Source organism: Myodes glareolus, chromosome 3 (assembly GCF_982192425.1).
Source record: "Myodes glareolus chromosome 3, mMyoGla1.1, whole genome shotgun sequence".
NCBI lineage: Eukaryota > Metazoa > Chordata > Mammalia > Rodentia > Cricetidae > Myodes > Myodes glareolus.
Window position 1 is genome coordinate 128,308,745 of NC_142028.1, and position 13,939 is coordinate 128,322,683.

A 13,939-nucleotide genomic window follows, 5' to 3' on the forward strand; every position below is an offset into this window, starting at 1 on the left:
TCACACTCACACACATGCACATACCTGTGCACTCCCGTGTGATCCTGCACTCACACTCACACACATGCACATACCTGTGCACTCCCGTGTGATCCTGCACTCACACTCACACACATGCACATACCTGTGCACTCCCGTGTGATCCTGCACTCACACTCACACACATGCACATACCTGTGCACTCCCGTGTGATCCTGCACTCACACTCACACACATGCACATACCTGTGCATTCCCGTGTGATCCTGCACTCACACTCACACACATGCACACACCTGTGCACTCCCGTGTGATCCTGCACTCACACTCACACACATGCACACACCTGTGCACTCCCGTGTGATCCTGCACTCACACTCACACACATGCACATACCTGTGCACTCCCGTGTGATCCTGCACTCACACTCACACACATGCACATACCTGTGCACTCCCGTGTGATCCTGCACTCACACTCACACACATGCACATACCTGTGCACTCCCGTGTGATCCTGCACTCACACTCACACACATGCACATACCTGTGCACTCCCGTGTGATCCTGCACTCACACTCACACACATGCACACACCTGTGCACTTGTACACACACAGAGGCATACTCACAAACACAGACTTATATACTCATACAGGTGTGAACACATACATGTACTTGTACACACACAGAGGCACACACACATATGCACTTTGTCCATGACTTTCCTAGCATAAGATAATCTCCTGTATAAATAAAGATCATCTACAAAAAGCTACATCTGACTATATAATAGTGAAAGACTAAATAGAGTCTGTGTTAACAAAAACAGCCATAGAAGAGAGGAACAACTTAAACTGTCTCCATTTCATGAATATTTAGAAGAACTCAAAACATCTGGAGGTTGGGGACTTCTAAGATATTTTTGTGAGTTTTTTCCTTGGGGGTAGGGTGTATCCTGGTTAGTTTCATCTGGACTTGGAACGGTCCAAAGTTATCTGTGGGAATCTAGATTTGGGGTTGCCTTGATCAGATTGGCCAGGGGTTATGTCTGTGGAGTATTTTCTTGATTGCTAATTAATAAGTGAGGAGGACCCAGCCCACTATGAATGGGGCCATCCCAGGAGGTGAGCATGGGCCATATAAGGAAAATAGCTGAAGGTGAGCTATGAAGCAAGCCAGTGAGTGCTCACAGTGAGACTTCCATGGTCTTTTCTTCAGTTCCTGCCTCCAGCTTTCTGCCCTGAATTTCCACCCTGACTTCTATGGACGATGAAGCTATAGGGTGAAGTAAACTCTTTCCTCCCTCAGTCATGGTGTTCACTCACAGCAACGGAGAAAATTGGGAAGGGTGCAGATGTGACGGAATAGATACAGTATTTGCATGCAGAGAAGTCCCCAAAGCTGACAGAGAGACACACCATGCTCACAGACCGGGAGGTCCACCGCAGCACGCTGACCAAAATCAGTTCTGAAACAATTACTATCAAGATCTCAAGAAGGTTTTGTATATTGGACAAGAATATTCCCCCCAGTTAACAGACTGCTAAGGCAACCAGAATAGCTAAAATCATTTTACAGAAAAAAAAAGAATAATTACCTAGCATGCACGAAGTCTGAGACATGATCCCCAGTACAGCATAAACTCTGCATAAGTACACTCCTGTAATCCCAGCAATTAGGAGACAGAGGCACCAAGGTCAGAAGTTCAAGGTTATCCTCAATTACTTAGTAATTTCTAGGACAGCCTGGGCTGCATGAGACCTTGTCTCTAAATAAATAAATAGTTAAGGAAATGACTCAGTACAATAAAGTGCTTGCCACACAAGCCCAACACTTGAGTGTGTTCACCAGCACCCGTATAATAAAGCAGGCATAACAGCACGTACCTGTAATCTCAGTGTTGGGGAGGTCGAGACGACTTACTGGCCGGCCCGTCTAGCTGAATTAGTGAGCTCCAAGTTTGGTTTGGTGAAAATTTCTGTCTCAAAAAATAAGGTGGAGGCCAACACTGAGCCGTGGTTTCCACGTGTACCTGTTCACATGAGCACCTACACCCAGGAACACACACACACACACACACACACACACACACACACAGGCTTCCTGAGTGTGCTCGGTCTGTCACAGCTGTTTGGGGCTGGTAGAAGGGTGGAAACCCAGATCCACAGAACAGAGAGCTCAAAAGTAGACCTGCATGAGGAGAGCTGTAAATTCCTGCCAGAGTAGAGAGACAGTCCGGTGGCCTGCTGCACACTCTTCCTGCTGCACACTCTTCCTGCTGCACACTCTTCCTGCTGCACACTCTTCCTGCTGCACACTCCTGCTGCACACTCTTCCTGCTGCACACTCTTCCTGCTGCACACTCTTCCTGCTGCACACTCTTCCTGCTGCACACTCCTGCTGCACACTCCTGCTGCACGCTCTTCCTGCTGCACACTCCTGCTGCACACTCCTGCTGCACGCTCTTCCTGCTGCACACTCCTGCTGCACACTCCTGCTGCACGCTCTTCCTGCTGCACACTCCTGCTGCACACTCCTGCTGCACACTCTTCCTGCTGCACACTCTTCCTGCTGCACACTCCTGCTGCACACTCCTGCTGCACGCTCTTCCTGCTGCACACTCCTGCTGCACACTCCTGCTGCACACTCTTCCTGCTGCACACTCCTGCTGCACACTCCTGCTGCACGCTCTTCCTGCTGCACACTCCTGCTGCACACTCCTGCTGCACGCTCTTCCTGCTGCACACTCCTGCTGCATACTCCTGCTGCACACTCCTGCTGCACGCTCTTCCTGCTGCACACTCTTCCTGCTGCACGCTCTTCCTGCTGCACACTCTTCCTGCTGCACACTCTTCCTGCTGCACACTCCTGTGGAGAACGGCAGGGCAACCGCAAAAGTGACATTAGAACAAGTGCGTGTGAGGATGGAGAGAATCTGAAGGCCCACATGCTGAGGGCAGGGAGAGAGATGCTGAGGTTTGACGGTGCCCCAAGAGCTTAACTACACAGTTCACTCAGCCATTCTACAGCTAAGCACGTCCTCAAGAGAATGGAAAACAAAACTATGCAAGGCAATTGCACATGAGTATTTATCATTGCATTTTTCTCAACTGCAAAAATGAGTACATAAATAAATAAAATACAAACATCCCAGGCAGGCATCCATGAAAGAGCATAGAAATCCAGTGTGGTGTGTAAAGAGTTAGGTAAATAAAAGGAAAGCTGGGGCTGAAACGTCACAACCATCAGGGTATGCAGAGTAGCCACAGAGTGGGTGACCTCATCCACATAAAATGTCCAGCAGAGGCAAACTACAGAGACAGAACAGACTTGGGGGGAGACTCAGGGAAGGAAGTGGCTGCTAATGGGTAGGAGATGATGAAGCTGTTCTACAGTTGATGGTGGCAGTGCCCACACAGTTCTGGAGATACTAAAACAAAAGCAACCCCTGAATTATTGCATTGTTTGTTGTAGGTGGATATCCCATAAGGCTAGGTTTGTTTCCTTTAGGAGCTCAATGGGATGGAATCTTTTAGCCAACAGTACTGGAGAGATTGCATTAAAAAATTAAATTCAATTTAATATAGAGCATCTGAGGCTTAGCTCAAAATGGGTCATAGATTTCAATACAAAACTATGAAACTTGCAGGGGGCTGGAAGGATGGCTCAGTGGTTAAGATCCCTTGCTGCTCTCCCAGGGGGCAGAGCTCGGTTCCCAGCACAGACAGTAACTGGTGTCTCACAACCACCTGCAACCCCAGCGCCGGGGATCGAATGCCTTCTTCTGACCTCTGCAGGCACCTGCATAAATTTGCACATATGCCCCCACATACTCACACACACTCTCACACGCACATACACTCCCGCACATTCACACACATAATCACACACACATACTCCTGCACACACGCACTCATATTTCAAAGATAATTTTTAAACTATAAAATTTTAGAAGAAAACATTAGAGAACATTTTGGAGCTGTGCATTCAGAGAAAAGTTCTTAGATCTAACACTAGGATCACAACCCATTCTTAAAAAATGATACATGGGGCCCTATGAAAACTAACATCTTTTGCAAAGGCCAGGGTTAGGAGAATGAAGCAGGCAGCTGAGAACTGAGATTACTTGTCAGTGCCATATTCAAAAAGTACATGCATAGCACATGCAAGGTGCTCTCACAGAAGCGGGTACAAGAGAAGGGGGTGGAATATGAACAAAACACAATGATACATATTCATGAAGATGTCATAATGAAATTTATTATTTTGTACTCTGCCTTTAAAATATAAGATTAACATAATAAAATACAGTCAAAATTCAACATCCCAAAGTAAACAATCTAATTAGGAAAGGGGAAAAGACATCTCAGCAATGAGGGTGTGCAAATGGCAGGTGAGTGTTTGAAGCCGTGCACAGAGCTGCTGCTTAGTCCTTAGGAAAATGTGCACTGAGACTCATGTGGTGCTGCCTCATGGCTGCACGGGGCAGCATTCCCTGCTCCGGTGACAAGTGATCCTCCGTGGTTGGGACTGCAGCTCTGGAAAACAGTTTGTCAGCCTTTACGATCCAAACCTGCACTGACCACAGGACCCAAAATTGCCTTTCTGGTCATCTGCCCAGAGAAATGGGAAGTGACAACCACATAGAACTCCACATGACTTCTTGTAGTGGCTTTAAATGGAATAGCCAAACACTAAGAATAGTCAAAGTGTCCTTCAAAAGGTGAGTAACAAACTGTGGTACATCCACAATGAGCACTACTGTTCGGCAATAAGAAGATCCAATTAATTGCTACATGCAACAGGTTAGATACATCTCAAAGATGTTAGACTGAATGGGAAAAAAGGACCTTAAATGTTACACACTGTAATGTGTACAAGATTCCATTTATGTAACCTTCTTGAAATGACAGAATTATACAGACAGAACACAAATTAGCAGTTGCTAGTGAGATGGGGGAGTGCGCGCTGTAGACGGTGCTGAGAGAGCTCTTTGTGGTGACAGAAGTGTCTTGTCGTTGTGCCATTGTGTCTTCATTGTGGTAGTAGTTACACAGATCTACACTGGTGCAAACTGGCATCAAGCTCCACACATACTATACAATGTCAGTTTCCATTTTTGATACTGGTCTATAATCATGAAAGATGTAGTTATGGTGGATCATAGGTGAAGGGTACATGTGACTTCTCTGTACTATTTTTGTAAGTTCCTGTGAATATATAATTATTTCAGAACCTTAAAATTTAAAGTAAAAACCTTGCTTTCACTGTAGCAGGAATTCTCCCAGGACGACGGGCAGGATCTTGCAGCAGATCTACGCCCAGCCACCCAGCTCCTCTGGGATCAGTCGGCACAGCTACCCACGGAGCACGTGGAGAAGAAATGGTGGCTTGTTGAACACGGAGCTCAGGCAGCTGTGTGCAGCACTGTTGTTCGGTAGCTGACTGATAAACATCCACGTGTTTCCAGTCTGAAATGAATGGACGGCTGCCATTGGCGGGTGACAGACGGCTACTTGTCCCTCAATATCTGTTCTACCCTCAGGTTACTTTAGAGTACCAGAGTAATAAAATGTTTTTTTATTTATTTGTTTGTTTGTTTGCTGTTGTTATTTTAAACTGGCCATATTGCTTTCTAAACTAAGTCCACATTTCCAGACTTCCTTCTAACTCAGTGTTTCCATGTGACTAAGGTCGAGTGTCATGTGACAATCTGGGGCACCTTCTAAGAAGGGGCCCATGTTCCTAAGCCCCTCACTTCTCCGATGGCTGGAGCTCTAGCTGGCATTTTGACTGTGGGCAGAAGCTGCAATTTTAGGAGCTACAGCAGCAAACAGAAGGTCTTCAGGATCACCATGCCTGTCCTGGACTATGGGTATCTCCTTTGTGTCTATGTTCCTGTAACTCACAATAGAACTCAAGCTCTATTTGCAGAGTGGAGGCCATGGTCAACCCCAGGTGACACTCCCTAAGTGTGGATCGCCTTGTTTTGTGAGATAGTCTCTCACTGGCCAGAAGTGGCCAGTGAGTCCCTGGGATATGCCTACCTCCGCCTCCCCAGTGCTGGGGTGACAAGCATGAATGCTACACTTGACTTTTTACTTGACTCGGGCTCCTGTCTTTCAAGACAAACTATCTCCCATGGTGGCTTCTTAGCTTGACCCTGTCCTCAGTCCACATACTGAGCCCTGTGCCCAGACATTAAACAAGCACCTGCTAAGCACTGGTCACATGGCAGACCCTGTGATAAGGCTGGGGATGCAATGAGAAGTGAGACAGAGGGGGATCCTATCCCCAAAGATTTTACTGTTGAAAGGGAGAGGCAGTGGCAAGATGAACCCACAGGGACAGGTAGTTACAACCTGTGGCAGGTGAGGAAGGAAAGACAGCAGGCATTCTGTGAGCCGACAGTGAGGTCTCTTATGGAGGACATTATTGCTCAGGAAAGCTTCGTGAAGAGAAGTAGGGTCTGAAGGATGGAACACAGCCTGGAGCCATCATGCCCAGCTCCTCTTTCCTGTGTCCCCAAGGGCAAGATGGACTCTGTGCCTCAGGTTTTGTTTGGTTTGGGGGTTTAGAGTTGCTTTTACTTGCTTGTTTTTGACAAGGTTTCATGTAGCCCAGTCTAACCTGGAAATTGCTACATAGCCAAGGCTGGCCTTGAACTCCTGACCCTCCCTGCCTCTACTTCCTGAGTCCTTTTCCTACTTGAGAAGTTAGAGATTTTGTTCATAGTTGCCAGCACTTCCACAGTGCCTTGTTGTGATGCCGGGTCAGCACCATCCCCACGTACTAAAGGGTAAACTGAGGCCAGGAGAGGGAAGCAACTCGCCCAAGTCTATATCACTAAGGGGGTGAGTGGCCATGGCCAGGCTCTGGGTTTGACTCCAGGACACTTGTAGCTGACAGAAAAGCCCGGCAAGCTAAGCCTCTGCCCACATCAGCTGTGCGACTCTGCATGCCACACTAAGAAGCAGGGGGAGGCATGTCCAGGTAGGAAAGCCATGGACCCAAAGGCCCTGAGCAGAAATCGACCCAGAGCATGTGGGATGGAAGGCAGGCAGGCAGTCTGCACGAAAGCGCACACTTGCTCTCCTGCTGCAGAGACCTGTTAACACGCCCTTTTCGTAAACGGGGAACAGGGGCTCAGAGAGGTGATGTGACTTATCCAAAGTCACACAGCACAGAAGAACAGGAACCTGGTTCAAACCACGTCCACTGTCCTCCAAAGGTCCTGTTCTTAGCCACTTTGGTCCTGGCCTGGAATGCACCAAACTCTAGGGATGGAACCAGCTCCTGGCAAAGGAGAACTTGGGAGGAAAAGCAAACACTCGGCCCAGACCAAGCCCGGAGTCTTGGTGCCTCTGTGGCCCTGCTCCATCTTCTCCATGTCTTTCAGAGGACTGCAGACTGAGCTGCCTCACCCAGGTCTTTTCTGCCCCCCGCCCCACCCTGCTCTGAGTGAGGTGAGGTTTGGGAATTAGGGACTAAGGCCCCAGTACTGCCCCTCACCCTGCTCTGAGTGAGGTGAGGTTTGGGAATTAGGGACTAAGGCCCCAGTACTGCCCCTCACCCTGCTCTGAGTGAGGTGAGGTTTGGGAATTAGGGACTAAGGCCCCAGTACTGCCAGCAGCAAGATGCTTCACCCACATTCCCAAGAAGCTCAGGCTGCTGTGAGGACGGGTGGGGACAGGGAACGGACCACACCATGTCCAGTGCGTACCTTGAGCAGAGGGAACTATTCTTCTGCAACCTGACCTCCCATCCCTCACTGACTATATCCTCTCTTTGAACTGGCCTGAAACAACCCCACAGTTTTTCTTCACAAATCCCTGATCCCAGGGTACTAATGTGGCAGGAGGTTTGGGAACCTCTTCTTCCTGCCTAGCTCAATCAAGGAGATGACAGGCAAATCCAGATGTTCTGCAGATGTTGCCAACTGTAAGCAAAATACAGCGAACAAGGTGTGTCTCTGAGCTCAGAGTCAGTGGCTTAAGAAAGGGTCCAGAATTGTAGGGAGAAACAGGCCTGAGAGCTGGGCGGGGGTAAGGGACAGAGAGATATTTCAGAGAGGCTTAGAGTCAGAGAGTCTCTGAGTAGAGTCCCTCACAGGCTACCAATGATCTGCTTCAGGATCCTTACATAAGATGGACAGAATTTCTCAGGCCCTCCCACACACCCTCAAGAAATAACGAAGTTCCTGTCAGGGAAGAAATGCAAGCAGAAACCCAGGAATGGCCCCAACACGGGATGGCAGCTTGGCCGGCTGGTTTCTTGCATGTTGGAGGAGCTTAGGGACACTGGATGTCCCAGGCCAGGATAGGACAGGAAAATCTGTTGCTGACATACCAGCCTGAGCCGCAGAACTGGCATAGGCACCTAGTAAAGTGGCAACTGCTGCGCCCTCCCCACTCACCCTTCGAGCTGACCCCAGCTGCTCCCAGCCAGGTCAAGGCTGGGCAGCCATGCAAGGGACAGGCTGTCTCTGAATTACTCCTGGAGATATGTTGGCTGTGTCTTCCAGCTACACAAGATCAGGGGCCTGAGAAGAAAAACTCATTCTCTCAGGTCTAGTTAGATCCCAAATACTATTGCCAATAACAGCTTATGTTTAAGGACATATGCCCATGCCACGACCACCCATCAGGGACACAACCAGACGCAGAAAGGCTGCGGGACTGATTCCCAGGACAGGACTAGGAGGAAGCAGAACTAGGGACAGAGAGAGGCTGACTCCATGCCCTCACTGAGCGAGGGCCTTGGCTTGCCTCTGTCTTCCTGGCTGTGTGAAAGGATGTGCAAAAAAGGTCTTCCCAGAATGAGATCCAAATTCCCAGCCCAGACTGCTGGACAAAGAACTGGTCCTAAATAGTGCTGTACAGGTCAGACACCCACAGACGCACTGGCCAAAGGCACCAGGGTACACATGAGTCACGGAAAGCAGGCAATGGGGCCTTCTGAAATGGGAATTCCATCTGCCTGACTTCGGGCTCCTGGACTTTGGTTTCCATGGCAACTTGAGTTTGGAAGGTGAAGGGTCTGGCTCGTGGCTGTATCCCTTGAATCCCACGAAAGAAGATGGTGAATCTCTGTGTGTAGCCAGGGATGTCACAGAGGAGCCAGGCCAAGGGGGGGCATCGGGGTCCTAAGCTCTGACATAACTCTGCTTTGAATCATTTGGAGGAACTAGAAGTGGCTTTGCGGTCCTTGGGTGTCAGGTCCTCCAACTCAGGCTGGAGAAAGCCTCTCAGCTAGAAACACAGCTCTGCTTCTCAAGAAGTCCGCCATAGTGAGGCTCCATGGTGGGAAAGGCTTTCACTGTCTCACTGGCTAGGCCTCCTGCCAGACTTCCAAGGGCCTGGGAAAGAAGACCCAGCACTCTCCAGGAGGAGCAACATGTCTACTAACATTTCTGGGGGTCCGGGGCCAATCCTTCACATGCAGAGGTTCACTGCGTCTCCACCCCAGAGCTAAGTCATCCACGGCATCTTCCCTGCTTGAATCAGAGCCCCACAGTGACAGGCCAGCACCACAGAGTGAGACAGTCAGGCTTCACTGGGACTGGATCATCCCACCACCACGCAGCCCTCAGAGACAGGATAACCATACCTGATTCGAATAGCATCTAAAAGGGAAGACTATCTTAGTGTCCCAAAGATCTTTCCAAGACAGGCCCAAGGAGTCCAAGTCGGGTGCTCAGCTCACACACTCCTGCCAATGGGAGTAGAACCATGAGCCCTCTCAAACACATGCCTGCCCAGGCATCCCGTATGGCTCGGATCCCAAGCTTCCTGATGGAGAGTACCAGCTCTGATCCCTTCCCTGTGCACGACAGAGAAGAGAATGACAGCCAGGCCCGTGTCATCTGCATCTCCAGCTCCCTGCTGGACAGACCTGAGCCCAGGACTCCAGGCAAGAACAGGATCTAGGGGATTTTGTCCAGACTTTCATATGCCAGTTCTATGGAGATTCATCTGAGTCTCCCACAGAGTTAGTCTCATGCCTCATGAAGTTACACGTGTAGGCTTCGTGGCCTGCCTGGGTATCACCTTGGCTCCAGTGCCAGGCCCTCTGTTGTCCTGTCTAGAGTATACTATGCTCAAGTATTCCTTTCTAGCAGGCTTTTTCTACATTTGTATCTTTTTACACAAGACACAAAGGAAGAGACCCACCCAAGCCCTCAGAGGAACTCTGGAGTCCTGCTTCCTGTACTCTTCAGCTCTTCCTTCTGTTAGAGACGCCTGTGAGTCTGCTGCCACCCCACCTGAGACTCTGGCCCTATTCACCTCTCTCTAATCCATCCCAGGGCACCTGAACGTTCCATTAATATTGCAGGGTGTGGCAGGGCAAGATGGATGGACCAGGTCACAGAGGCAGCTGCTGAGCTGCCATCCCAGGCTTAACTCAGTTAGACTGTCTCTGTTACCTGCAGCCTAAGGATCTTACCCAAGTCACTGTTTCACTGTCCTCATCTGAAAAAAGCAAGGAAAGATGCCAAGATCCCCAGAGGCATGTGGCCCACCAGAGGAAGTATCCCTGCCCTGTGAAGTAGTGTCTCTGTCCTCAGGGTGGTCAATAGCTGGTAGCAAGAAAGGAGCTGTTGGGATAACAGGCCTCCCAGCCCAGCCACCATGAAGTCTCCAGACCAGGAACACACAGAGAAGACCAGGAATGAGAATAACACAGGCCGTTTATTTGTTCCAGCACTTGTTATTCTGTGGCCAGAGGGCACTATGCCTTCCCAGATCTCTTGAGGGACACCCACCTGGGGGTGCCAGATTTCTGCAGCATCCCCCCCAGGCCTTGTCAATCTGGAAGGCCCAGCTGCCACACTGGTTCCTGGGACCAGCAGATGCCCTGAAGCTGTAGGATGACGGCCACCCCTGCAGGTGGCGCTAACAAGGCATTGGTTAAGATATTGCACTTGTAAGTTACGGAAACCGAGAGGGCGAGGGTCTCCTATTACAGTTCATGTGCCAAGCATCCAACTACGGTTTAAATAAATAAAATTCAGTTGGGGAAGATCTGAGCTGTGAGCCCTAACAGCCCCCAGGATGGCCCCAGAGCCCAGGCCTGGGCCTCCTGTCCCCCTCCCCCACAGCCAGTTCTCTAAGGAACTTGGTCAGTGTGAAGTCTCCAGATCTCCAAAGCAAGGAGCCACAACTCCTGATCTGGTTCCGCCAGGGTCCCTGACCTGCCAGGGCCCTTGGTCCCCTCGTACCGGGGCATTAAGGACCTGATGCAGCCTGTCCTCCTGCTCCTGTAGGGGCCTGGGTCTGTCTCAATCCAGGCCTCGAATCCAAATGTCCATCTGTCTATCTTGAGACACAGCCTCTGGGGGCTCGCTTGCCCCCTCCGTCACAGGGGAGGGACGCGGGTGGAGAGGGAGCCCGCTCCGCTTGGTGTGAACACTGAGCTGGATACTAGTGGTCCCTAGAATGGGGGACTCATCTTCTTCTGGTTAATGAGATCCAGGTAGAGGTCAGAGCGGAGGAAGCGAGGGTATGAGTCCTTTTCCATGAGCCCAAAGATGCGTTTTTGCGCCAGGTCAAAGCAACCTCGGTTGACACTCTGTAAGTTGTCCTTAGTGTGTTCCCGTGTGTAGGAGTCCAGGTTTACCTGAGGAGTCACAGAGGGACATGGTCAGAGCTGCTCGTCTGGAGGCCAAGTACAGCCTCTTACATACCACGTGACATTACAAAGGGACTCAAGACCTGGTTCAGTCAAGTGCTGCTGGGTGGCAGAATTCATGCCTAGAGCCAGGCTGCTGAGGCTCACGGCCTAGCAACCTGGAGACAAGCACTCAGGGATGTTGTCCCTCAGTTTTTCTATATGCAGGCTAGATGGTGCTTTCCTCAGACCTGTGGGAGCCACACCTGAATGCCTACACAGCGGGCACTTGGTGGGAACGAGGTCTCAGCAGGCTCTCTAGGACCCTCTTCACTTTGTGTGTGACTCTGGGTGCTCATGAGCACATGTGCATGCTTGCATGTGGTGGTTCCTCAGATGCCATCCACCTTTCCTTGGGGGAGATGGGATCTCTCATTGAACTGGCGTTCACTGTGAGCCAGCAAGCCTTCCTGTCTACCTCCCGACAATACCTGGTTGTTTGTTGTATGGGTTCCGCAGGTCCCATTTGGACCTTTATGCTTTCAAGGCAAGCACTTGACCAACTGAGCTGTGACTCCAGCCCAGACTCTGCATTTTTAAAATGATAATATTCAGAGTTGCTTGAAAGGCCATCATAAAATTAAACACAGGCATTCATACATAAAGAGCCCAGCATGTGCCTGGCACACAGCAGTGCCAAGCCAGGCCATTTCTGCTACGGGCTACCATCCTGTTCTCTAGTCCACCCGGCAGACTAGATACTAAAGGTCCCCCGGTCTCCTCCCTTCCTGAGCTGCTGACTGCCTCCTAGCAGCAGAAAAGCTCTTGGGCAGGGGGATTGAAGACCCAAGGTCACAGCCTAAAATAAAGTCTTACCTCCTTGCAAGCCTGGATCGCAATGAATTCGGCAAAGATCTTTTTGGCTTTGGCTGCCATCTTGGACTGTGATTTGACCTTCTTGAAGTCCTCACAAGCTAGCCAGAACTCCAGGTTCTCCTCACTGAACTCAGTGCGAAGGAAGGCCTGGAACACTTCTAAGCCATCTGTGAGGAGAAGACCAGGCCAGGGTGAGAGGCACAGCCAGCCTTGCCTGCCCTTAACGCCTCCCCACACTACACTCCTCCAAGCACCTTGAGAGTGGACATGCTGGGAACTCAGCAAGAGTCCCCACCCCTGGAGAACAGCAGAGCCCTTGGGCATGGTCCTAGCCCTGTCAATGTCTTGTTTGGAGCCTTGGCTGATTTATCCCTATCTGTACCTCAGGGTCTGCCTCTGTAAAATAAGGAGTCATGGGAGATCCAAAGGGATCCTGCCCCAGAGGTGGCAGACATGCTTGGCCCAGTGTGAACCCTTAGTACATGAAAATGTTTGTCCTTATTCTGAGAAAATGGTCTGAGCACACAGGTCCCAATAGCCTCTGGCAGGCAGGGCCAGTTCCCATGGGCAGGGAGAGGACCCTAGTGTGTGCCCTGCTGTTGTCTAACAAGAGGACACCTGACTGGGACCAGGACACAGTGCAGGCACTTCTGGAGGACACTCTCGAGGCTGACAAGAGGGAGGCAGGGTGGCTGGCCCCTACTCACATTTGTGAAGCAGTAGTTTCTCCAGGGACTCACTCCATTTGAGGGCTTCCTCCGAGGTAGGCCTGAGGGATGAGGGTAGGAATGCGTAAGGACCTCTGGCTGGGAAGTTAACTCTACTTCCGGCTCCTACAACCTCTGCCTGGCCTTCTTCCCAGAACAGCAGCAGTCTCTAGAAGGGGTTGTTTGCTGGGTACCAGGCTCCCCAAAACAACAGTTTCCCTCACCTTATAGTAGGATCCAGTGAACAAAGCCTCTTCCCCAAACCCACTGTCCAATCCTTTTCTTTAAAAGTCGGTGATCCCCAGAGTCCATGGCAGAGGGTACCTACTTGAAGGACTTCGTTGTCTTGTCTGTCTTGCTGGCTGGCTGGGCCCCCGGAGATTCATTCCGCCTCCTGAAGATAGCCAGCTTATTCTTCATGTCCTTGGCTCTGGGGGCAGAAACAGAGAAGAGGGTTGATCAGTTTGGCACACATAATCTCTGCAAATTTGGGGTGCAGTAGGCTGCAAACTGGAGTGAGGGGCACCTACTCCTTCATGGTATGCCGCCTCTGTAGGTTCCCATTGCGTGTGAGGTACATGCCTCGGAGCATCTCCGAAGAGTCCCCCACCTTGAGACTCAGGATGATGTGAACTGCGCCCCCTCAGGCTCCTGCCTCCCACAGGGTTCCTAGGCTTCCAGGCAAACGTGCAGACTGCAGAGGGCTGGATCTCTCTCTTTCTCTCACTCTCTCTCTCTGGAATCCTGGCGGGGATGACTGGACTCCA

General features: G+C 50.5%; 1 protein-coding gene across 8 annotated transcripts in view; it reads right to left on the minus strand.

Moving 5' to 3' along the window:
• Positions 1-10,651: 10,651 nt before the first annotated feature.
• Positions 10,652-13,939, minus strand: part of Rgs3 (regulator of G protein signaling 3) — a 136,991-nt gene continuing 133,703 nt past the window's right edge. For all 8 annotated transcript variants that reach the window (XM_048459412.3, XM_048459413.3, XM_048459414.3 and 5 more), the window contains 4 exons: positions 13,501-13,602; positions 13,173-13,234; positions 12,466-12,632; positions 10,652-11,598 (listed from right to left, as the gene is read on the minus strand). In XM_048459412.3, coding sequence (XP_048315369.3) covers positions 11,413-11,598; positions 12,466-12,632; positions 13,173-13,234; positions 13,501-13,602 — 517 coding nt within the window. In that variant the 3' untranslated portion in view covers positions 10,652-11,412. The remainder of the gene's footprint in view (positions 11,599-12,465; positions 12,633-13,172; positions 13,235-13,500; positions 13,603-13,939) is intronic.